The 26,894-nt window shown below is 41.8% G+C and overlaps 1 protein-coding gene across 3 annotated transcripts in view; it reads right to left on the bottom strand.

Moving 5' to 3' along the window:
* The window catches only part of FAM114A1 (family with sequence similarity 114 member A1), a 66,033-nt gene that overhangs the window by 10,303 nt on the left and 28,836 nt on the right, over positions 1 to 26,894 (bottom strand). The window contains exons 4-10 of one of the 3 annotated variants that reach the window (XM_057725644.1): positions 22,307 to 22,420; positions 22,082 to 22,188; positions 19,131 to 19,265; positions 14,217 to 14,369; positions 7,800 to 7,923; positions 2,265 to 2,356; positions 353 to 514 (exon numbers count right to left, since the gene is read on the bottom strand). In XM_057725644.1, coding sequence (XP_057581627.1) covers positions 353 to 514; positions 2,265 to 2,356; positions 7,800 to 7,923; positions 14,217 to 14,369; positions 19,131 to 19,265; positions 22,082 to 22,188; positions 22,307 to 22,420 — 887 coding nt within the window. The remainder of the gene's footprint in view (positions 1 to 352; positions 515 to 2,264; positions 2,357 to 7,799; positions 7,924 to 14,216; positions 14,370 to 19,130; positions 19,266 to 22,081; positions 22,189 to 22,306; positions 22,421 to 26,894) is intronic. The other 2 variants (XM_057725645.1, XM_057725646.1) reach the window with 2 other exon arrangements.

The following is a 26,894-nucleotide window of genomic DNA, read 5'->3' as shown; positions in this document are numbered from 1 at the left end:
AAAAACTTCAATTACCTCATTAGTTATGGGGCATACAGACATTTTATGGTTACAAATTTGCATAGAAGATGGAATTTTACCCTAAAGATAAATCAGATATATCCTTAAAGATCTTTTTTCCTTTAAATTATAATTGTAACGCTAGGGAGGAAAGCTACAAGGTCTATGCTAAATCACGAAATGTCTTGGCACAGAGAAATTTTAGTGTTTATTACATCAATACTCGTATTTCTATAGTGTGGAACAGGGCGCAAATGAAAATGAAATGGCTTTGCCTCACTTAAAATTAGGCTGCTAATAAAATTGACATAATATTACTGCTCTTTAGCTGGGTGATCTGTAATGTGTTTACCTCGACTGTCTTAGTTTTCCTTTCTTCCTTCCTGTCTTCTTCGGGGTTTTCAGGTTTCTCTTCCTTTTCTTCCTTCTTAGTTTTGTCCTCTGACTCTTCGGCCACATCTACTGGCCCCACAGTTTGATCCTCTTCCACCCAGTCATGAGCTTTTTTCATGGCCTGCAAAGGCCCCCAACCAAAGCAATATGTTTACTGTACAAATATGGAGACACCAATGCCAATCCCATGACTTGGATCAAACCCTAAGCCATCGAGGGTGGTTCTCTGTACGTTTAAAGAGTGATGGGGCAATTCTTCAACCTCCTTAAAAACACCTCGTTGTTGCTTTCTGGTAAAAATACAGTAAGAAAAAGGGACAGAATAGAAAGAAGATATGGAGAGAATACTGCAGGGCCAGCGGAATTTTTGGAAAGCATTCTAAAATGATACTCAGATAGGAATAAAAATGACCGTCACTCTGGAAAAGCCATAGTATATTTTCACTTTTTGTGACCAACTATAAAACTTCATATATATATATATATATATATATATATATATGAAATTTAGCCAGCGTCATTGCTAAAGCAAATTTCCTTATCTGCTATGTCTCATGAAGCCCTTAATGTTTCATGAACCTAATAATGTATCACGTTGGGAAGATGAAGGATGGCTCTGTTCCTCTCTAGCCACCCCAGGACCTCATGGGGCTGGAGAGGGGAGGGGAACAAAGAGAAGAACTGTGATTAGTTTCATTTCACATGAGTGCAGTTTGAGCAACTTGCGGCCTTAAAAGTTTTTGAACAAGCAGAAACCATCTTCTCTATCTGTTATTCCCTGAATTTTGAAAGGGTAGACTCAACAGCTTTTATATTATAGTTTAAGCTGTTTGCTTAAGTTGTATCTGAGCTTATGCAAAACTTATGTGAAAACTTGCACGTCAAAGTTTAATGTGTCATGGTGCTGATGACAAGTTAATGGGGAGAAGATTAAGGGAGACAAAACCCAACAAACCATCTTTCGTGTGTTCTCTTTTAGGGACAAAGGTTTACCTATGTAAATAAACCAGTGCGACCTCGGAGGCACCACACACACTATCTGAGCCATGGCAGGTGCCGCAGGGAGATGAATGAGGCAATTTCTCCGCTGTGTTCAAGTCACTGACCTGCCAGAACCAGTGACCTCTATCAGAGATAAAGAAATTACTCATCTCTCCACCTCACTGCCTCAGTCTGCCCTTTCCTCACCCACCTCGATGAGTGAGGACCTGTCAACCACTGATTGCTAAAGAGAAGAAAAAGAGAGAGAGAATGGGGAAGACGGCACTGTTTTAAGTAATTAATGATCAGTGACCTCATTAAGAAATACCATAGCAAGACCCTGTATGAACTTGCAAAACATCCTGTGTTCCTATCAGAGGAACCCAGACAGTGAAAGCTCAGACGGTCTTAGACACGACAAAGCGCCAGCTTTCCAGTGGGAGGGTCGTGTGGGTGACCTGGCTCTGGCTGACGTGCTTTCTCTGCGTATCTGGCATGTCACTTTTGAGGGGAGGTGAGATGGCATTTGAAAGAGCCCTCTGGTGATTCTGTACCCTCTTTCCTCCCCTGGGCTGAAGATAACCACTGCTCTGATCTAAGATCCTATTTTGAGGAGGAGTGACTTGTTCAAGGTCACAAGGTAATTACCAAGTGAAACTGCAACTAAAACGCAGGTCTCATGACACAGCCCAGCATGTTCTCCACCGTCACATTTCATGATGTGGCCTCCTTGAATCTTAATTACTGACCTGGGACCCCCTTCCCCCCACGTGCCATTTGGGGCTTGGAGTTTTCCTATTTCAGGTGGATTTCTGGATTTTACCACCGAGACCTTTTTAAAAACAGCAACAACAACAACAAACAAAAACTGGGATTCAGATGGTGCTAACCTTATTGAGTTTGTCAGGCGTGGCCGCGACATGTAATTCAAAGAGAAGCTCTGTAAGCATGCTAGCAAACTCTTCTCCCTTTTCTTCTGTGCCTGGAAATGGAAAACAGAAGTAAGAAGCATGATTTATTTTTCACCCTGGAGAATGTGGCAGCTCCCCCAAGCTCACAGCCTGCAGGCAGAGGGTAAGCTGCCCTCCAGCTGCTGGGCAGAGACGGGCTGGGCCCGTGTATGAGCACAGGCGCCAGGCAGCAGGCTGCAGCCGGGCGGGGGGCTGGTGGAGCCTTGCTGCTTGCAGCTCTGGCTGAGACACCCCTGGGCTGGTCTGACGGGCACACGAGGGCAGGGAGGGACCTACTGGTCTCGTTCACAGCTACCGTGGTCAGTAGCTATTTGCTGAATGAGAAGTGAATGACCTCTCTCAGGCCTGAGAGCCCTGGGACCACACTCTCTTTATGACTTACAGTATTGTGACGCTTAGCAGGGTAACCCTTCATGATACCCAGGGCGCCCTTTCACGGCCACAGAGCCACAGCGCTGAGCAAGCAGAGTTAGTCTCCAGGGATCACCGACGTATACCTTAATACTTAAAACAACAGTATATCTCTGGAGAAAAGAACCACGGGTTCCTAGGACACCTGCCCGGTCCTACAGTATTTCATGATGATATGTCTTCCTTCCACATTGGAAGCTACCTAAGGATACAGACAGTATTTGTTTTGCTCATTTCTGAATCCACAGCATCTAACACAGTGCCTGGAACATAACAGGTGCCAAGATGAATATTTATTGAATAATTTACTAATAAGTTATATATATATATACTAATATATTGATTATATATAACATGTTATATATATCATGAAATAAAGTTAATATCATTGATGGGCAATAAAAAAGGAGCGATCTTTAAAAGTTAAACCTTCTCTCTCTCATTTGTATCTACAAGCTGAGGCCATTTTTAACGTTTCTGATAAGTGCTAAAGAACTGATTCCATGCAATTAGAGGTTATCATACTAAGTGAAGTAAGTCAGAAAGGGAAAGACAAATACCATATGATATCACATATGTGGAAGCTAAAATATGACACAAATGTACCTATCTATGAAACAGAAACAAAATCAGGGAGATAGAGAATAGACTGGTGGTTGCCAAGAGGGGAGGTGTGTGGGAGAGGGTAGGAGTGGGAGTTTGGGATTCGCAGATGCAAACTGTTATATAAAGAATGGATAAACAACAAGGTCCAACTGTATAGCACAAGGAACTATATTCAGTATCCTATGGTAAATCATAATAGAAAAGAATAGGAAAAAGAATGTATATATATGTATAACTGAGTCACTTTTCTGTATAGCAGTAATTAACACATTATAATTCAACTATACTTCAATAAAAAATAAATTCAAAAGAAGAGAATTTATTCCACAATGCATTATATCACCAGTTTGGGGTGGGGAGGGGGGGTAATAAAAGCATCACTCATCTGGCCTGATGACATCATCTCAAAACCCTCTGAGAAGAAAATACTCTGGCCTATGCGAGTGGGTGAAGGCAGTAGCTTCAGAGAGGGTTAAGCTATGTGAGAAATACTGTATCGAACACTTGTCTGCTCGTGCTTTTTTCTGTCTCAGAGACAATGGTTCATCACCAGCTTATGAAGATAACCAGGAGAACCGGTAGGTCTTTATCATTGCCTAGAATTTCCTATGCTCACTGCGGAGAGGCTCACTAAGCAAACTAGAGAAGAAAAACATATGTGTCAGGTGAGACGTTTTATGGAGAAGTATAAACCAAGGAAGAGGAATACAGATAGCTGGGGGTTAGGAATTTCAAATGCAGAGCAGCTGAGAAAATGCCTTTTGAGTAATAACCCAGAGGAGGAGAGGGGTGAACCACACAGATGGGGGAAGAGCCTTCCAGGCAGAGGCACTGCCAGGGCCAAGTCCAGGAGGGAGTGTGCCTGACTTGCTCCAAAAGAACTAGGAGGCCAGGGCGGCCACGGCAGGGGGAGGGAGGCGTGCGCCTTAGGGCAGAGAGAGAGATGGCTGTCTTTGTTCACGGTGAAGCTGATACAAGCAAATCATAAAACCCATAAGGCAAGTGCTCAGATGGAGCACTTTTGCAACACCTGTATCAGTCCTCAGGGGTATTAAGAAAGCTTCCTGGAAGAGGTGATGCCTGAACCGAGCCTTCAGGAGTGAGAAGGCATTAGTCACACGCACAAAGGGAGAGCTGGAGGGCTCCGGAGTCAAAGAGAGAATGAGAGGCTGTGTGTGTGTGTGCGTGTGTGTGTGCGTGTGTGTGTGTGTGTGTGTGTGTGTGTGTGTGTGTGTGTATGTGCGCGCACGCGCGCGTGCAATTTCATCAAAAGCTGAGATCCTCTCTCTGCTGGGCGGAGATCTTGGTCTCATCCTCTCTAGGTAGTAAAGGAAGAGGGGCAGCTCCCACAGGTTCTCATTCCCAAACTGCCTGGTCCTTCTCATTGGTGTGAGGCAGTGCTGCAGGGCAGAAAGAGCCCTGGCCTGAGGCTGGGAAGGTGGGGGTTCTTCCCCAGCTCCTGCACTTGGTGGCTCTGCAATCTGGGGCCAGTCACAGGGCTTATCTTCCATTTCCTCCTCTGTAAATACAGGATAATAAAACCCACCCATTTTCCCTTTAGTGTTGTTGTAAGGACCAAATAATACAGCAAAGGTGTAAGTATTTTGTAAATACTAAAGTTAACCATATTGCTATATGCTACAAAGATAGAAACACAGGGAGATTAAAAATACTTGAGAGTAATCAACACTAAATTAGGATACATGTACTCTCTGTAGCTCCAGCTTTTAAATGTGCATTTGTTCTGTAAAACAGAGAAATACATCAATAACGTGTAGCAAATATTTTAGGACAATCACAGAGAAAAATGGAAGTAGATAAAAAACAGATGATAAAGACTGTTGCAACAAAAAATACCTATTCCTACAGTTCTTGGTCTGTACATGTGCCTGAAAAGATCTTCGCCAAGTCAATAAAAAGAGAAAATAGCTTTTAAAAATCTCTTCACAACAGTGGTAAACCAAATTAGAGACCCACGGCAGTGTGATAAAATTATACTCTGCTGGGAAGACTAACATGCAAATCATTAGCTAATAGTATGAAATGTAGAGGAGCCCAATATTAACTTTATCTAAAAATGACAGTTTATTACATTTTCTGAGACTATCAAATAAATTATTTAGGTGTTAGGGGGCTTTTAGGAATGCAAGTGCTTACAAGAAAAAACATGATGAGAATGCTGTGGTTTCTCCCCAGAATTTTCCTCCTGCATTGTCTGCTCAGCCTCCCTAATGAGACTGCCCTCGACAGCTTTTCGTTAATCCCTCACCTTCCTGGAGCTGTAACACTCCATCATGTTGGATTGATTTAATGACAGCTCTGCTATTCTCCTCTTCCATTCTTCTTTAGGTGTTTAAATGACATTTATTTATTAAATTAAGTTAATTAAAATTAATTGTGTTTTGATAATCCAGAGATGCCCTTTAGGAAAACGGACGCCCCGTGAGAGGCAACAGGGTTCCATCATTTAAAGAGCGATGAATCTACCATTTCTTAAGCATGCTGTTCAGGACTTCAATTTTTTTTTTTTTTGGTCATATTAAAAAAAATTCTCCATTTATTGAAGCTCTATATTAAGACTGGCACATAACACATGTAGTAACATTTTCTATTTAAAAGCATTGAATCAAGTTTCCTCTCCAAGAAACAGCACTAGTTGTGGATGCCATACTGCCTTAACTCACACTGGCAACGATATTTCTCTGCTGTTAGGAAGAATTCAGGATCCTCTTTTTATCCTTTCTGAATGACACCCCCAGTAAGACAAAGATCTACCTCAGGCCTCAAAAACTGAAGAAAAATAGCCTGCATCTTTTTGCTGATTGTTCCTCTGGAAAGGAGGCATCTCCATCAGCTCATCTCAGGTCCATAATACTAGCTGCATGACCTTTAACAGCTAGTGTCTTAGTTTCTTTATTATTAAAGCAAAGAGAAGGCTGTCAAACTTTGTGACTTTGTGGAAACACACAAATGCTCAAAAACATTGTTCTCCAGCTGTCTCTTTGATATTGACCTTTTTCTATGCTGCAGTATAATTGATTCTTCTGTTTTGATGCAATGAGCATAAATCTCATTAAACTGAAGGCACATAAGGTCAGTAGTGAGGCTAATGCGGGAGATAGTATTTAAATGACAGTTTGCAAATGCTTAGAATAATTTTGCCCTGAGCATCTAGGCTGAAGCATTTGAGCTCTTGTGTTTGAGCTTTGATAAAAGGTATGTAACACATCGGGGCACAAAATGCTTCCAGTGAATGGAAGATATGCATGTACGTTACCACAAGCACAATTACAAACAAAAGCTATAACTTCCTGCATCTTTACTATTTTCCTGGCATTGTGTTAGCACTTTTAATAACAATATTAGCTAACACTCTGAGCAGTTATGCCTGCCAGGCTCTGTAATATGTTTTTACATATTTTATCTAATTGGATCCTTACAATAGACGTTGGGAGTAGGTATGGTTGTCTCCATTTTACAGCTAAGAGATTGAGTTTCAGAAAGGTTATATAACTTGTTCAAGGACAAATAGCAAGTAAGTAGTGAAAATGTTGCAAATAAGAACCTTCAGATGATCCCAGGAGAAGCCAGCTTTGTGTGTCCAAAGCTGCTTAAATTTTCAGTGTAACCTACATGAACTACATGAACTGGGTAACTAGTCCTTGGCAATGACACCACTCACTCTCCACGTACATAGTAAATGCTTTATTTACCACATTCTGCTCCCAAATGGACAACCCAATCATTAAGCACGTCCAACTTGGGGAACCTCTTTGCCCTTCTCAAGGAAGCCTTGCTTCTCACAAAATAGGTTCTAGGCTCCTCGTCTGGCTGGAAGAGTACTGGGAGTGTGTACCTGCTCACTTTGGTGACTGACAACCTGACACATCACGCACCGGTGCACCGTGTGCCTTTGTCAGAATTATACTTTTTGGGTGACCTGTAGGTCCCTTACAAATACATCCTAACTCCCACACACAGAAATTAAAAGGAAGAAGAAAAATATGAAAAGAAACCCATCGAAAGACCTGCCCACCATCAACATGAACCACATTCAACAACTTCCACATGCAGGTGAAAAATCAGACACTGGAGCATAAACTCTAGTCATCAGGGCCCTGTGGAGTACTCTGTGCTCTTTGTTCATTTGACCAGATGCATTTGCTGTGTGCCTGTGACATGCCAGGGACTGTGCTGGGCACCAGAGAAATAAAGGTGCCTCACTCAGGCGTTCCCGCCCAATGGAAGGGAGGACTATAGGTCAATGTGACCAACTCCTGTAGCAACAGCAGATGCACAGAGACTTTGGAAGTGAGCAGGAGGAGCACCTGAATTAAGTAATTCTCCCCTGTTCAAAGGGCTGTGCATATGAACAGCAGTTTCTCCAGGATGACACCAACCGTTTGTCTTCCTATTTAACTGGTTATGTTCCTTTACCGTGCACTTCTTGATTCTCTTCATCCTCTAATTCTTTGGCTGCGAAGATGTCTTTAATGGAAATTAGGTCATTTTTTAAGACGTCCAGCTTCTCTCCATCAAGTGATGCTAAAAATGACTGAACCTGAAAAAAAAAAGAAATAGGTCAGCATAACTGTCATCTTTTCTTCTCATTAATGATGTTTATGTACAGCTGTGATGTTCTCCCAGGTGATCTGTGGTGTGGGAGGTAACTGGGTTGAATGTTGGATTTACTGCCTACTAACTGTGAGACTTTGGGTAAGTTACATAAGCTCCTTGGGCCTCAGTTTTCTCATGTTTTTAGCTGAATATATTTAAGAGATAACATTGTGTAAGTATAAGGTGTACAACATGTTAATTTGATATATGTGTATATTGTAATAGGATTGCCACTGTAGTGATATTTAGCACCGCTATCACGTTGCATAATTATCCTTTCTTTTCAGTGGTTGAGACAATTAAAATTTTAGTCTCTTAGCAAGTCTATTGATTGTAGTACAGAATTGTTGTCTGTATGCCTCCTACTGCACATCAGATCTCTATGGCTTATTGACTACTTGCAAGTTTGTACCCCTAAACAACATCAATCTTATCCTCCCCCCATCCCCTGCTAACCACCATTTAACTGTTTTTTTTTATGAGTTTGACCTTTTTTAGTTTCCATGCATAAGTGATATCACACAGTACTGTCTTCCTCTGTCTGACTTATCTCACTTAGCGTAAGGTGGTCAAGGTCCATACGTGTTGTTGCAAATGGCAGGATGTCCTCCTTTCTCACGGCTGGATGATATTCCATTGTGTATATATATCACACCTTTTTAAATCCATTCATCTATTGATGGGCATTTAGGATGTTTCCATATCTTAGCTATTGTGAATAATGCTGCAATAAATATGGGAGTGCATGTATCTCTTTGAAATCCTGTTTTTGGCTTCCTTAAAAAATTAAAAATAGATCTACCATATGATCCAGCACTTCCACTTCTGGGTATATACCCAAAGGAAGTTTTCTGTTTTAAAGTGAGACACATACTTCACTGTGATCCTTTGTGGGATAAATGAAATAACGACTGTGAAAAGCATTGCACAAGCGCAAACAGCAGATGCTAAGTTAATGTCTGTGGTAGCTCTTCTATCATACTGGCTAAACACATGCCTCGGTGTCAACCCTGGGTTCAAATATTAGCACTTCACTTATTAATTATGCGACTTTGGGTCATTTACTTAACCTTTCGATGACTTAGTTCTCTCATCTCTAAAATGAGAAATTATAGCTTCTACCTTGTAAAACTGTTTTGAAGGTTAAATGAAATAATGTACTTGAGTACTTGTGATGGTCAATAAATTATATATGTAATGTAAACAAACATTTATGTGGGACAGAAAACAAACTTACGGTTATCAAAGGGGAGAGGGAGGGAGGGAGGGACAAATGAGGAGCATGGGCTTAACAAACTACTACATATAAAATCCATGAGCAACGAACATTTACTATGTAGCACAGGGAATTATGGTTAATATCTTGTAATAACTTATAATGAAATATAATCTGAAAAAAATAACTGAGTCACTTTGTTGTACCCCTGAAACTAACACAATATTGTAAAGCAACCATACTTCAATTTAAAAAGTGCATGTAAACAAATATATAAATAAGTAGTTATATGTATATTACAGATATACATACAAATACACTTGCTAAAGTTTTATTGTACTGGGGTTACAAAAGTGTACAATAGACACTTTTCTTCTCAGAGATCTTGCGGTCTCAAGGATGGAGGCCCATGTGAACAGATAACAGCCGTGCCGAGTGTGAGCACAGTGACGGTGGGGGATCCAGGGAGGGGGCTGTAATGCCGCCTGGGGAGGTGAGGGGTGGGCGGGGACACCAGAGGATGATGTTTGAACTGGTGTGTCCCCTGCTCACTGTCCTCAGAACCCCTCTTTTGAAATCGTTCTTCATAAACACTTAAAAATTATTTGTACCGGTGGCCGGTCAACCTCTGTGGATCTGAAGACCAATCTGAATTTCCAAAATGGTCACAATGCATGGAGAACCATATAAAAAGTGAAGTCTGACTATAAAGTAGTAAGGTTTTAAATTTTTCATTCTGCAGGTCAAACACGTGCTCGGGAGGGAGAGCCAGCAGAGAGCCTGCCATATGCTTTGGATTGTGTTTTAATATTGATGATGGTAGTACATTCGCAGTCCGGGTGAGTGAGAGAGTTAAACAGGGCAACGTGGAGGCTGGATGCCATTTCCCTAAAGGCTGGTAATGCGCATCATCAGGACGTACTGCAACTGGGGTCAAGTTCAGGTGCGAGTCTTCAACACAAAACCCATTGGGCGCCGAGTTCAGCGGGTGGAAGCAACGCGCCCTGCCTGCTGGCCGCCGCTGCTCCCTTCCGCCCTGACCTCTTCAGAGTCTTCATTTCAGCTCAGACACTCGTGTTTAGGGCTCACGGTCCTAGATATGCCCACATCACATGCTTATGCTTCAGATATATTTTCTAAACACCGCTTTTCTCAGAGTAAAGAAAAATGGGTAATTGAATAAACGTTCAAGTACAACGCTTAGGGAAAATGTATGCACACGTGGGACCCCTCGGCTTCTCCGTGTCTTCTGAGGGCAGCCATCCTCCAGGAGTGAATGCATTGGGATTTTATGCTTCTGGCATCTCCCAGGAAGGGTTCTTTTTAGTGAAGGACTCTTTGGTCAGCACCTTTCTATTACAGCATCTCTTTTGCTTCCTCCTAGTTCATTCCATTATGCCAAGATGATGTGCATTAAATCTTGACTTCAATCCAACAACAAATAATAAATAATCACACTCTCCTCAATAAATATTCATGGAATGCTGGCTATATGCTGGGCACTGTGCTTAAGTGTTGTCAGGGACACAGGGGTAGACAGTCTGCCTTGTAAATCTTTTTCCTGAAAGGGGATGTGGGGTGCCATCTTGAGGACTCTTGTTTACTGTTTTGGTTAACTATTGAGTATAATGGCAATAAAAATATTAGTTTTTCCCTAAGATTTATAGTACACCACATTGCTATGCCTGTTGCCATCCTAGAATCAATCTAGCAGGTAGTAATGCCTCATAATTCTGTATACCCTAACTTTTAGCCAATGGAATGTTAGCAGAGGAGATGTGTGCCATTTCCGAGTTAAAGTTTTTAAAAAATGGGGATGCCCCCTCTATAGTCTCTCTCTTTATGCTGGTGGGCTGAAGAAGACAAGGCCCTAGAGGAGGGTGAAATCCAATACATTAGACTTGGACAGAGGAGAGTCCACAGGGCCAAAGGAATGTGCCACCCAGAGTTGACACGCCCACTTCTAGATCACTCTCCAGGTGACTGAAGGTTCCCTTCCATGGTCTGCATGGACATCTTCCCCCGGCCGTATTCCCTATTCCACTGGAGTGTGGTCCGCAACCTATACGGACCTCTACCCCAGGCTGTGCTCCTTATGGGGGACCATCCACTGGCGTGTGCACTCCTAGGCCCAAGGGATGGACAAAGGGGCTGTTTGCAGGGGATGTGGGTGGTGCTTGAACTGGGGTATCCTCACACGTGCCCATGAGGCTCCTTGAGGTGAGAGACAGCTGGAGCCAAAGGGAAGAGAGCAGGCAGGACGGTGATGTGGAAATTTGAGGAGCCTGAGAATTCTAAATGGGAACCTGGCCTTCCAGGCCATTATGAAAGTACATTTGTCAAGGAAGGGTGACGGAATATATTTTCTTTAACAGTTTGTTTCCAAAAGTTCTTTAACTTTCAAATATTTGGTATGTACAGGGCTGCCAGATAAAATATAGGATGGCTGACTGAATTTGAATTCCAGATAAACAATGAATGTTTTCTTGGTATAAGTGTGTATCTCAAATATTGCACAGGACATATTTATACTAAAAAAGTATTTATTGTTTATCTTAAGTTAAAATTTAATTAGTCATCCTGTATTTTTATTTGCTAAATCTGACAACCCCAGTAGGGTCCCATTTCTATTCTTGCCAGAAGCCTGTGAACATTAGGATGGGACTAGTGGAGCCAGAAGATGGATAGAGCCCAGCTTCTGGATCCCTAAGTGCTGGAAAGCTGCCTGCTGAGCAGACCCCGGTATCTTGGATTGTCAGAGGACTGAGGAGAACTCCTACTGGTTTTGACCCATGTATTTTTAGGACTATTTATTATAACACCCAGTAACTATTATTACTAAGCTAAGAAAAAGTTCTGCGTCTCTCACTATGAAAACTACAAAAATCTTCAGGCTGGGGAAAGAAAGCAGAGCTTGTGGGAGTAGTATGCAGAGGGAAATGTCCCCCTCCAGGGCCCAAACCTCCTTCCTGGCAACATCAGTCCTTTGGGGCTCTTTTCTAGAGGCCTGGGGCTGTTTTACAGCTAGACCTGCATTGGCACCAGCAAGAGTGGAATGTCTCTCTATCACCGTGACAGTTTCAAGGGGCCATGCTCCCCTGTAATGTTTTCAACAACAATAATTTATATATATATATATATAAGAATGCATATAAAAATAAAATGTCATCACCATTATATATGCATATGCATATATATGTATAAAACAGAAGCTCACACTGATTGACTGCTTATTGTGCATTGGGCATGCTGCAACTAGCTTCACATGGATTATCTCATTTGATTCTTTCAATAACTTCATGAAGTTGATTATTATCATTCCCATTTCATAGATAAGGAGATTGAGGGGAGATAGGTCCAAAATCATACAGCTACCAAGTGGCATTTGCTCACATAATGTCTGGCCCCAACCCCTGCTTTTGTAGGGAAAAGTCTGTGCTCCAGTGGAAAACTACACTTTCCAGATCACACTACCAGATTATTGGATTCTGATTCCATGGGAGTAATTTTATAACTCTATAAACTGTGGAGAGCTGATAGCAGTGCACAATAAGTTGTCTATAGACATGTGAATGAGTTTTGCGCAGTAGAGGGACAGCCTCCCCTCCTAGGGAGAAACTGGGTTTGTGTTCATTTGTATATTCATTTCAAAATTGCTTTATTCCACATGAATTTGTGCTTCTTTGGCCCTCCTTTTGAACCGGTTATAAAATATGTCTGGTTCTTTCATTTAATTAATGAGCTAAATAAATTCTTTGATTTGTGTTCATTTGGTATCTGCATGAGTCATGATTTCCCTTTAAAAAAAATTATCCGTTAACAGTTTAACCACAAGACTGTCAGTGATGGCTGATGGATAACAAAAAAGGAAATAAATGCATAGTAACTTGTAATTCTATAATTGTGTGTGTGTGTGTGTGTGTGTGTCCATCCTGTTTGGTTCTCAGTTACCTGTTACATGGCAGAGGTCATCTTTCCCTGACTAGGTGGGCTTCAAGAATGTCTCAACCCCTCAAAGTCCAAATGTAAGGAGACAAGCCCGACAGAGAGCAAAAATTACTGTTTCCTTCCAAGGCTTACTTCCAAGTTCAGCTTCCTGTCTGAGGACCTGCCTCTCCCCAGTGAATGTCACTGGGATGGTCCATGGCCCCTCGCAGGAGGTCCAGAGGGTACTGCCCTGTGGCCTCTACTGGAAAAATACCCCAGAGTACAGTCAGCCTGACATACACACAAAAAAGCAATATATACAATTAAATGAGTTAATAGTTTTGAACTGCTTAGATTAGTGATTATATAAATGCTATATAAGTGTTTGTTAAATAAAAACATACACACATTTGGGGACACACACACACACACACACACCACAAAGATCCTTTTAAAAACAGAAATCACAAAACTCTGCTGACTTCCACTATCCATGTTTTGTTTTCTTGGGATCAGAGTGGGAGAGTGTGAATGTGCAGGGCTGTTAGGTAATTTCCCAGAGTTCTGTTCAGGAGCATCACTAAATAGAGCTTTAATGCCCAGTAAGATAATCCTGCCCTTTGTGGCCCAGGCCTTCTAACAAATGGGTGAATAAACAACTATCTCACCCATAAAACTAACTACGTTAAAACCCCGCAGTCTGGCAGAAACATCAGCTGCTTTGTTTCCACTGGGTAGGAACGAAGACGTGGCCTGGCAGGGCACCTCTGACCTGGGTACTACGTCACCAAAGGGAGGCACGGGCCAGGTGCTGACAGCCAGGCTTTTGAGCAGCCTTTTGAGCCCTGAGGTGGGGGTAGTGATGACTCCTATCATGCTGGACCTCCTGGGGCTGGTGAGGGGGGAACAGCCTGGCAAAGGACAGCGAGGAAGTAACATGGAGCCTGAGGGGGGGTCATCAGGCTGGACGTTATCTGTGACCTCAGCACAGCACTGAGGTTCTAAAAATGAGGTGTTTTAATAACAGGCTTTCTTGCATGTTTAAGAAAACATTTTCATGAACATGCTACTTCAAATGACCAGGACAGACATACCTTGCTTTCACTCTCATTGGACAGAATTTCCAGGGCTTCCAGATGTGACAAACCCTGATACTCATCAAACAGCATCCCGTAGTGTGCGGTCCTCTCAGCTGTGAGCTGCTGCGCCAGCCTCTGCTTCTCCTTCTCCTTGGCTTCCCGCAACATCTGCACAAATACACAGTGTTTGTACACTAGATGCACGCTTACAAGCCCCATTTCCTGTGTAAGACGCAGGGGGAGATGAGCACTGACTTGGCACTTGTACTTGTGAAGAGTAGGTTTTAGTCACTTCAGATTTTCTAAAAGAATGACTTTGGGGACTGATTTTACTCACAATTTTTTACATAATATTCCACTTTGAACTTTTCATGTTCATATGCACACAACAGAAGCACACAAAAATTGCACACCCTGGAACAGGATTGCAAAGAAGCAAAACAAAAGCTGAACAGTAGTTTCCACTGAAGTGCTTTCCATGTGTATGATTAATCTTATTTTTTTAAATGTTCAGATTTTCTATAATGAGCAAATTTTATGTACCCTGGAAAAGCTGAATCTACTGTGACCGGATTAATTGCAACTTGTGCACCCAGGCAGACTTCAAAGCTGGCTGATTTTACCTGAGTTCTCTTTTTTTTTTTTTTTTTGAGTCCTTTAAAAATTTTGTGTGTGGTTATTAAACATCTTCGATGAAAAGAATTAATAAAATATAAACTCACAGTGTATTCCTCACCAGATTCTTAATATAAACGTAAATATTAATATAAATAAGACTGTTAGCTTATCAATTCTTGGATAGATTGGTTTCGAGAAATATGCCTGTGAACTGAGTTCCTCTCCAAGTTGATCATATTTCTCCACTTATTTTTCTGTTGATTAAATAATGACAATAAAATAAACGCAAGTCCAACAGTTACTCTTAATTTCCTGCATTTGGTTTCTTTGACTCTAAGCATCTTTTATTTGATTTCTCACCAAGGTGACTGTGGCATGTAGTTTATCGGGTTCTTTCATATTTGTGAAGAGCGCCATAAAGGCACTGGCCACCGCAAAGTCACAAGGGGAAGATCATGAAAGAATAGATTTTGGTTTTTATTATGTGTCAATAAAACAATCAGTCTCATTCTCCTTTTTGGTTCTTGAGGTTGTTAACCCCAAACCCACCAGGCTGCAGACAGAATTCTCCCTACTGTCTGTCTTCAAGACTAAATAAGTACACAACCTGAATTTTAAAGTTTTCACAATAGTCCCATCAAATCATCCCTGAGAAACTGTTAACATTTACAATAAAAGCCAACCACCCCCATGGATCTCACTGGCTGGGTGGTGGTGAATAAAGTAACAAAGTGACACTGAAATTACTTTCTTTCTCTATACCAACATCCATCTCTAAATTCTAATTCAGATTAGAGGGAAAAAGGGATGAAATAAAAGGTAAAGGGAAAATGTCACTCTGGAATGATGTGGATTCACCCAAGAAATGGAGAGTGAAATTAAAGAGGCCTAAAGAAGAACTAACTGACTTTCGGGATGCCACTCTTACATTCCTTCTGAAGAAGAAGAGGAGATTGGTTTAAATAGAAGTGAGTGATTCTGGCATGGAAGACTTCGGCACAGAAGCGCAGCTTTGGAGACTTAAACCAGTGAGATCTGAGAACCACCCTGTCCTCATGTTATTCAAAGAGTGAGACAGAATGCATGAGACACTTAGGGACGGTGTGCATGAACATTTCTGATGCCTAGAGTTATTTAGCGTGGATTAGGAAGAACACAACAGACGTCCCTCTCTCAGCTGATGGCAGCTTCATCCTTGTTGCTGCTCAGGCAAAAACCTTGGAATCATCTGTGCCTCTTCCTTTCATCCCATACTCCATATTAGGTCCACCAGGAACTCTGGATCGACCTTCAAACTATACCCAGAACCAGCCATTCATCACCACCTTCCTGGCTTCACACTGCTCTGAGCCACTATTATCCTTTGTTTAGATACCTGAGGAGGCCGTGAGAGGGTAGCATAGAGAACCAAGGGGCCTGAGGCTGCACTTTGAAACCCACCCTTCATTTGCACTCAGGTCATACCTCCCACAACCTCCCCCTGCCAATCACTGGTGCAGCAGGGATGTTAAGGCAGACCTTACGGAAACGCCTCTGTCAGTAGACCTTGGCTGAAGGACTCTCCTATGGCTTTGCCAAACCTTCCTTAGAAGGCGCAGCAGTCTAGGATGCTCCCACCCAGTCTCCTTTCCCTCTCCCCTCCACTGGAGTCAGCCTTGCATTTTGGTCTGATGGCTCTCCCCCAACTTCCACAATTTTCTCTCACACTGTCACGTCCACCAATAAAATCCTCGCAACGTTAAGCCCATCTTGGCATCCGCTGCTGGGAGGACCTGGACTGATAATATACACTAACTGGTCTCCCTGTCCTTCACCCTCACCCCAACCCAGTCTATTTTCAACACAGTAACTAGAGTGGTACTTTTAAAGTCAGATCTTGTCACTCCAAAATGCTGCAACAGTCTCCCCATTTCACTAACAGTAAAGCCCAAGGTTCTTCCAAGTGCCCTCCGTGATCCACCATCACCTGCTCCCCATGACCACTCTGGCCTCATCTTCAGCAACCTTCATCCTGGATCACTACTCTCCCGCCTCGTAGCATCCTTGCTTTTACTTGTTCACACCAGATACTCCTGCCTCAGGGCCTTTGCACAAGCTGCTCTTTCTGCTTAGAATGTGCTTCGCCTAGATTCTGCATAGTCAAGCCCCTCATCTCTTTCAAGTATTTGCTCAAAATGTCATCATCTTCATGAAGTTCTACCTCACAATCTGACAATACTTAACCTGCCCCTCCCTCCCATGTTCCTGATTACCCTCTTTCTGCTCTATTTTTTCTTTTACTTTTTTGACAGCACTCATCATCTTCTAAAATACAAGATAATGCTTATCGTTTGTTTGTCCTCCTCACTAGAACAAAATCGCCATAATGACAGGGGTATTTATCCATTTTGACCACTGATGTATCTCAAGTGCTTAGAACAGTGCCGGGCACAGAGTGCACATTCAAAACGCATTTGTGGAATGTGTTGTAGAATGAATGAACGAATGAATGAATGAAAAATGACTGTTTGGCAGGAGGCTGAAGTCATTAATGGCCCTCCACATATTTTTATCCCCTTTCTATGAGGCTGGAAGTAAAGGATTTTAAGACGGTAGAGCCACAAGATGTGAGCTGCCCAGGTAAGTTGACCCTATAGGAATGAAAGATAAACCTTTTTCATTTTAAGCCACATTGATACTTGGGTTATTATTATTACTTTTGGGTTTGTTTTGTATTTATTTTGTATTTTTACAACATGTAGTACTAATGGCCTGATTAATGCAAAATCTATTTTCTTCTTTAAGGATCAGGCGGGTGAATGGTCTAGCTGATCTCGTCACGTCCCTACCTGGACTGTAATATCACAGTGGTCATATGTGGGTTATTCTGGAAGAGCCAAGAAGAAATAACCTAAAAATCAAACTTTCCCGGAGCTGCCACTAACCTGTTGTCAGTGATAGCTGTCAGAAGATAGCTTCTCAGCACTGAGTCGTGGGAAGATGTGTTTGTCCTGCCTGTGAAATTTATAAAACCCTGCATCTGGTGCTCCTGATTTTGGTAAGACATAGAGAGACCTGGTGTATCAGACTCTCAAGGGGGATGGGGAAAGGGGCTGGGGTCTGAGCTGGGCGTGCGCCATCTGAAAGAGCAAGTTCCATATTAGACTTTTGTATTTGGAAAACAAGATAAATATTATTTTTAATTTTATTGACTCCTATAAGTAAGCAAAACATAGATTAAAGTCTTCATATCATATTTCTCAAGGAGGAAAAGTTTAGAGCTGGAAGTGTGAGAGGAGAAGTCTAACCTTGCACACTGAGAGATATAAATTAAAATTCCAACGAAGTACCATTTCCACCTATCATCTTGGCACATAAAAATGACAATGACGGTAACTAACATTCTTGGGTGCTAACTATGAGTCCGGGTCTATTCTAACTCATTTACTCCTCACAACAAAGCTATCAGTAGGTGCTGATGTTCCCAGTGTACAGGTGAATAATCTGAGGCACAGAAGGTCCTGTAGGCTGAATGTCTGTGTTTCCCCCAAATTCTAACGTTGAAACATAATCCCCAGTGTGACGGTATTTGGAGGTGGGGCCTTTGGGAGGGGATTAGGTCATGAGGGTGGAGCCCTCATGAATGGGATTTGTGTCCTTATGAAAGAGACCCAGAGAGCACCTTCACCTTCCTCCACCAAGTGAAGAAACTGTATGAAAATGTCTGCCTAGGAATCAGAAAGCAGGCCCTTACTAGACACTGAATCTGCTGCTGCTCTGATCTTGGACTTCCCGGACTCCAGAACTTTGAGAAATAAATGTTTGCTTTTCATAAGTGTCCCTGCCTCCCCAAGTCTGTGATATTCTGTTATAGTAGCCTGAATGGACTAAGACAAATGGTATCAATGGAATCATCCTCAAGAAATTATTAAGTAAATAAAGCAAAGTACAAGAGTGTGGTTAGTATGTTAACATTTGGCTGAAAAAATTTGTATGTATATATGTGCATATGTGTATATATATGTATATGTTTAGCTACATCTATCTATATCACCATATTTATATCCGTATCTATATCTATATATCTATACTTACACCTAAATCTGTCTATATAATGTCACTGATAGAATCTGTAGGAAGTCGTTAACAATGGTTTTCTCCCATGAGGGGTGGATAGGGAAAGGGGTGTATTAGAAACTCAATTTTCACTCCCTGCTATTCTGTGTCATTTGAATTTGACATGTGCTTTAAAATATCTATTTTTAAAAGATAAATAAAAATTTATTTACTTTATTGACTGAAAGAACAAATCACAGAAGCACATAATCCAACCTGAGATAAGGAAACAGTTCTCTCCATGAGTGTCTTGGTCCGCTTAAAACCTGGGTCACTTTCTGCAAGGACATTCATGGTTTTCTTGCCGATGAATTCCAAAGCATCAAGACCACCTGTTAAGACGCTTTTACCCTGCCAATGAGATAACTGCATGAGATTAGGTTTTTACGTTTTGCTGTTTTGAGGCAGTCAGCACCTCCTAGACTGCACTACCTTCAAATATTAAAAGCAATATAAAGTCACAATTTTTTCTCATCAGGAGATTTATCATCCATTTAATCCTATTTTCTTTTCCTTGGAAGAGAATATGTCATATAATTTGTAGGACATGCAATGTTATTAAAAAAGGATCACAGAGAGATCAGCTCAATGACTGGTGATGATCTAGAGGGGTGGGATAGGGAGGGTGGGAGGGAGGCTCAAGAGGGAGGGGATATGGGGATATATGTATAAATACAGCTGATTCACTTTGTTGTATAGCAGAAACTGGCACAATAGTGTAAAGCAATTACACTCCAATAAAGAGCTGGAAAGAAAAAAAGGATGCTTAAGAAAACCAAAGCACATTAGGGATTAATTTTATTGGCTTTGTGTATGAATAGATATGTTTCTAAGACAAAAAATTAATAGGTGACCCAATTGCTGTTTTTGTTTGAAAAAATTTTAATCCAAGTAACAGAATTATTTGGAGCAGTCTATAAAAATGTCAAATACTCTTACCATTTTAAGGAATTCTTTAATCTAGGGCCCTAGAGTGTAGGACCCTGAGGCAGTTTGGATGGCTCTTGCATACTTTCAGAAAGTAGCAATAACTGCCTATAATTAGTATATTCATGAAATAAGAAAGGTTGATTTCCATATGCTTCTGGCTTTAAAAATTGTTCTATTATGTAGTTATCCTCCTGCAAATTCCTTTGCCAGCCACTGTTTCTCTTTAAAAAACAGGAAAAAAACCAAGATTCACTCATAGAAACTGTATGTATAAACAGAACTGCTTACATTTCTTTGCAACATCTTCTTTGGCTATACGCCAACTACACAACTACAATTACAATATGCATATCTCTGTGTTTTTCTCACCTTACATGAGTCTGCATATGGTATATTTTATTATTACATTATCTATATGCATTATCTATTTTTCATCATTATTACTTCCATAGCAATATTTGATTTCACTGATTAATATGCTTTATTAGTCATCTCCATCTTGGACATTTAGACTTTGTTTTCAGATTTGGGATCCAATCAATAATCACACTAGAAAACAGGTTTTTGTAAATGCACAGATTTTGGGAGGACTAGGGGATACACACTTCTGCATTACTTGACTTATTTTCTTCTAAATCCTACGAGGGGTTACTTCAGTAGGGAATAAAATGGGAGAAGGAAGGATGAAGGGACTCTGAGGAAGGGCAGAGTTGGTGTGGGATGTCTGGAGCTTGGGAAAGGGGAGAACCGGAGGGTTGGGCAGCACACGGGAAGGAATGTGAGGGTGCTGAGGACAAACTCAGAGGGCCCTGCACCGTAGCTCAGGGAGACCATGCGTTCATGTCTCACCTCAGAGATGATGAAAGAGCTCCGTCCCCTTCCCGACCCTGCACCCCTCCCCCCACACCTGCCACGGGCCTACTGGACTTGTGCTACTGTCTGACTTCGGACACATGCTTGCTGTACCCCTTCTCTCTGCTTAGTCTAGAGCAGCGGTCCCCAACCCTTTTGGCACCAGGGGTCAGTTTCGTGGAAGACAAATTTTCCACGGATGGGGGGTGGGGTGGGGGTGGGGAGATGGTTCAGGTGGTAATGCCAGTGATGGGGAGACGCAGGTGAAGATGCGCTTGTTCGCCGGCCGTTCACCTCCTGCTCTGCAGGCCAGTTCCTAACAGGCTGCAGACCCAGTACCGGTCCATGGCCTGGGGACTGGGGACCCCTGGTCTAGAGGACCTCACGTAGCAGCGAGAGGAACAGTCATTTCCTATTTCTGGCACGCCTTGACCTGAAGTCTGGGTAAGACGCTCCCATACGTGTGTCCACAGCCCCCTCCTCTTCCCATATTGCATTGCGTTTGACAGCTGTTGAGTTGCCTCCACCTTCCAGGATGTTATGCCTTCTTATCTGTCAGCTTATGTCCAGCATCTAGCATAGCTCCTGACTTTATAATGAGGGCTAATCACCTTTAGTTTTTTTTAAACGAATGAATGAATAAATTGGATGTGAGCCATATTTCTTGAAAAACTAGTTATTTGGTGTTACACAGCAGAAAATACACCTTTCTTCCTGACCCTGAAGATGAGCTAGCTGCTTCATCTCAGTTGGGGTGTGCCCCATTTTTTCATTATTCATCAGTGTTTTGCTGCCAATAACAAGCTTCTTAAGCTTCTTTAAGAAGCTAGGATGGGTACCAGGGCTATTCAAGAAAAGAGAAGAGTGGGAATTGGGAGGTAGGTATGGAGCAAAAATGTTGGTCTTAATTATCTGGAAACACTTTAGAAACATCTTGGGGAATGTTCCCAATTCTATCCTGGTATACATATATATATGTATATATATATATATATGAATCACTTTATTATTTTTCAAAGTGAAGGTTAAAAGACACAGAGCATCTTGGAAAAACAGCTGACCCAGCTCTGAGAAAAAGCCCTCTCTCCCCTCCAAACAGAGACTGTCCTTGCAGCCATGGGAAAGGACATTGTTACATCAGACTGAAAAATGTTCCTTCTAAGCAGCTCCTTTCTTTTAAACATAGAGTATACTTCATTTTCTTCTTATCATTTTGGTTCCAAGGTTACACCTACTCTGTAGGAGAAAGCATAACAAAACCGTAATCCAAAGTTATGAGCAAGGCCATCTTTTCTCTGACGTATCTAGGTCACTGGTAAATAGAAATATCAAAAGATGGCGCTGGCAGACCTCAGGGAAAACAGAGGAAGCAGCTAACGACTCACTGTGTTCTGAACGGCATTGGTGATGGCTGACAGCATGCCCCGAGACCCCGATGAGGGAGAAGTGGGCGGGCTTTCTGCAGGGCTCTGCTCAGTGGCTGCAACTGCTACTAAAGAGAAAAACACCCTTTTAGAGTTTGTTTTGCTAACCTGAATTTGGAAATCTATTTGCGCACATGGTGTAATATAGCCCAAGTCCAAGAAACCCCAAATAAATACACCACTCACTTTGAGGGTCTTCATTTTCCACATCAGGTTGGGCCCCTTCAGAAGAGCCAGAATTCACACTATGAATCCGGAGGGTGGCCCCTGCTTTTTCTTTGACTGCTGTCAACCCATGACCTGTCAGGAAATAAATGTGGCTCATAGATACAGAAGCCCACGGTCTGCAGGTTCCATAGCTCATCTCCAGAGCGCTCGAAAGCTGTAGGTGTGTATCCTGACTGTGAGAGAACGTGGTGGTTAACAGCATAGACTTTGAGAGCCCTCAGATGTGGGTTCCAGTCTGAGCTCAGTTTCACCACCACCCAGCTGGGTGACTTTTGAGAAGTTACCAATGTCTCTGTGACTCAGTTTCTCCACTGTGTTGGCGCAAATAAGTTAAGCGCCATGTGCAGGGCTCCCAGATGCTTTATTATTACCTCTTACTTCTCACACTATCTAACTAGCAACCTGGAGTTCCCAACCCAAGGTATCATCTGGGAATGGTATCCCCGTCTTACCCTCCTTCCTCTTTTCTAAACTTCTCGAGGCAGGTATGTGTCATTCATTTTTTGATTCTTTGCAGGTCTATCCCATTGCAGGTGTTCAGTTAAAATCAGTTGTGCCTTTCACAAACTCTTTCAAAGTGTCAGTCATTTAGTACAGTCTGTGTGTTTGAGAGCAGGATCTGGAGGTGACATGTCAAGATCCAAAGGCAAGCCAGTGGGAAAACCAGAAAGGGCACTCCACAGTTGTCTTAACAGCCCAAACACAGGATATAAGAATAGTTGGCCATCATGGAGCAACGAAGCCTGTGCGCCACAACTACTGAGCCTGTGTTCTAGAGCCCTCGAGTCACAGCTACTGAGCCCACGTGCTGCAACTACTGAAGCCCACGCGCCTAGAGCCCATGCTCTGTAACAAGAGAAGCCACCGCAATAAGAAGCCCGCGCACTGCAAGGAAGAGTAGCCCCTGCTCGCCACAGCTAGAGAAAGCCCGCATGCAGCAACGAAGACCCACTGCTGCCAAAAAATAACAAATAAAACAAAGTTCTCTTTAAAAAAAAGAAGAATAGTTGGCCAGGATGAGGGGCACTGATTTTACTCCATCTGAGTAGGGACAATCCCTATATTCCCTGGAGCCCAGCACAGTAGGTATTCAATATCAATAACTGTTTAGTGAATACAGAGCTGACCTTCTCATCCATCGTCCCCCCCAACACATACACACAAACAACCATGGATTGATAGAGAAATAGTCTTATCTACATTTTATTTTGGAGCCATTTTTCCCCCTCTCTTTTGAAAACGAATAGTCTAGTGATGTCCTAAGCGGCTGTTTGAGTTCTTAGAGGAGGAGCAGCCTGGGCTGCCATCATCCCCCTTAGCGCCCAGGAAGAAAACGAAAGACTCACTGGGGACCTGGGCAACCTCAGGCTATTCAAACCCAAGGCAGCAGCAATCTCTATACCCGGGGGAAAAGGCCCACGTCACAGCGGGATTTGAGCGCCAAAGGGAACCATCCAGTTGTAGAGGGCACTGCTCAAATGACCGACGGTCCATCTCCTGAATAAGAGAAAGACATGGGTGGACCCCAAACCCAAAGAGTCATATCTTATCAGTTGTAACCATACTTATCAGAGGGATCTTAACTTAATCACGGCACTGAAATTTACCAAACTATAGAGGACTAATTGTATCCAGTGGGAATCACCTGTTATTACACATGATCTAGAAAACACTGAAACTTAGGAAACATTATTTACAATGTTGACAACATTAATTACATACAGAAATATATGACTATATTCATGTGTAGATCACTAGACACAGTTCGAATTCATTATTGAGTTACTTTTGAAAAAAGATGCATTATAACTGCTAAAAGCAACACGAATCGATTCTCTCTCGTTTCCAATTAATTCAAAGCATTTCAATGGAAAATTATTGGAGTTTCAGTAACACATTTAAGTTATGGGATATAATTATCTAACCTATTTATTATACACTGAGCCCTTATTCCTTAATATCCTTTAAAAGCACATATATTTTCCAAAAGGAAATAATGTACATCCAGATCTCAATCCATGATTCTCATTTAGATTTCTGAGAACTAAAATCAAGGAATAAATGAGTTTCAGAAGGCTGGGAGGCATCTGTTATATTTTCTTTGTGTAAACTGCACAAGAGAGATGATTCCACATCCTTCCTGAGACCATTCAGGGTTTAATGAACCTCACTGTCTATCTCTCCTTTCACCTTCTCCACCCCTTGCAGGTTAGGGCCATGTTTGAATCTTTTTCCCGGGAAGAACAGCTTCTCACCATCTCAGAACACAAACGACCACGGATACGTATGCATGACCTGCCTCTAGAAAAATCCCTTTTTTTCTGGAAGGAAATACCATTTAATGCGCATAATAAGCAGAATGCACAAACATGACAATAGGCTGCTACTCCAGCTACACACACACACACACACACACACACTATTGAGGTATAACTGATACACAAGGATTTGCACACATTTAAGAGAGAGTAGCATAGATATATATACACTACCAACTGTAAAAGAGATAGCTAGTGGGAAGTTGCTGTATAACAAAGGGAGATCAATTCGATGATGGGTGATGCCCTAGAGGGCCGGGACAGGGAGGGTGGGAGGGAGTCGTGGGAGGGAGGGGATATGGGGATATATGTATAAATACAGCTGATTCACTTTGGTGTACTTCAAACACTGGTACAAGAGTGTAAAGCAATTATATTCCAATAAAGAGCTTAAAAAACAGATTCCTCCTATTATATTTTCTAATTAACAATTTTTTTTTCTGAATTTTTTTGTTAGTGAAAGTACATCTTTACTACATTCTACTAGAAATATATAGCTATGGTTTTTCATAGCTAAGGTTTAGACTCTACGCCACACCCTACTTTGAAGAAAAACTCCTAAAACTTTACTTAGTGTGACATCTAGTGCCCAGAGCAAGGAAGTAATAATACGGAGTCCCTATTGCCTTTTGGCTAAGAGTGATTAATTCTCAGAGATATTGATGTGGTTCTACCAATAGCAGATTATAGTAATATAACTATACCCTATAGTAATAATACTATAGGGTATAGTTCATGGATTCATTTTTTTCACGTCATCGTGAACCCTAAGTATCCCCAAGAAATGAACCCATCCAAATTCCATGGTTCTAAAGATGGAATATCCTCTACTGTTTGACTTATTGCAGTAAAAGGAAGGTGAATACGCAAAGAAGGTAAGATAATACATGCTGTGATACTGTATCCTTTAAAAACAAATATTAAATGATTGGCTGGTGTTTAATGTATCATCTATACTCTAGTGGAAAACTCCCTAAACTTAGGAGTCAGAAGCCTTGTGGAGGAATTTTCGTTCCATCAATTATCAGCCATGTGGTCTTGGTGACCTTTCTGAGTCTCTGCTGCTGTGTCTTCTCCAAAAGGAGGATTATAACATCTACCTCTCAGGGTTTTATAAGGTCACTGAGGAGAAATATGCGAAACCCTTCGTATTGGTCAACAATATCGAGCACTTTATGTCCCAGGCTAAATACTGGACTAAATATTTTCAGTATAGTAAATTATCTTATTTAATTTTTTCATTATGAAGTAAGGGATATTATTATACCCATTTCATGATTGAGAAAACTGAGACCTAGTGATGTAAAATCACTTGCCTAAGGTCCCAAAGCCAATAAGTGGCAGAGGCAGGAATGGAATCCAATATTTCTGACTCTAAAACTCACATGCTCGATCACTATGTCATATTAAGAAAGTCCTACATGCCATTTATAGATGATTAAATGTCATTTTAGTCCCATTCCTATAACTCATTGGAAATCAGATACTTAACCAGGAGCTTTCTCATTTTGAAAACACTGGTTTATGTTACAATTAGCTTGAGTTACCGTACCTTGACCAAACAGCAAGGCGAAGGTCGCCCCTGCAGCGACACTGTCCTCTGACCCTGGCCCTCCCAGCCGTGCCTTGGGCTGGTGCAGCTGAATGTTCTTAGGATCATCCCTGGGCTGTGCAGGCACGGACCCCAAGGCACTGTGTGGTGCTGTCTTCTACCTCCAGTTTAACTTCTTTCTCAAAATCTTTTTACCAACCTTGCTTCTTGTGAGTTCCACCAAGTTCCTCCCTTCAAAACCCCATTGAAAGGAGGTCTCCCCTCTTTCTGGAGGGTGAAAATAATTTGCTGCTAGTGGGAGGGTCTCTCTGACCAAGTGGTAACTTAGGGGAGCAACAGCAGTTCTACGCAGCACCCTGGATGACTGAGCAGCCCTCTGGGTACTTTCCGCTGGTCCCATACGGTAAAGGACCCACAAGGAGGGCAGCAGCTAACCTGTTCAGAAGATTCTCCCCTTTTAGATTGCCTTAATCTTTCATACAACATTTCCTTCTTTTTCATTTAATTTCTTTCTTTTTCTTTCTAAAAGGTGGATATATAGGAAAGAAACTTTTAAAAAATCCTATAATCTCACTTCTCTGATATATCTGGTTGATTTTTAAAAATAAACATTTTTGAGGTTAATCTATATCATGGTAATGTGAGAGTTCTTTATAGTATTTTTGCAATGCTTCTG

Source organism: Hippopotamus amphibius, chromosome 3 (genome assembly GCF_030028045.1).
Source record: "Hippopotamus amphibius kiboko isolate mHipAmp2 chromosome 3, mHipAmp2.hap2, whole genome shotgun sequence".
In the NCBI taxonomy this organism is placed as follows: domain Eukaryota; kingdom Metazoa; phylum Chordata; class Mammalia; order Artiodactyla; family Hippopotamidae; genus Hippopotamus; species Hippopotamus amphibius.
The sequence above is the reverse complement of the archived record's forward strand: the minus strand, read 5'-3'. Positions and strand labels throughout refer to the sequence as shown.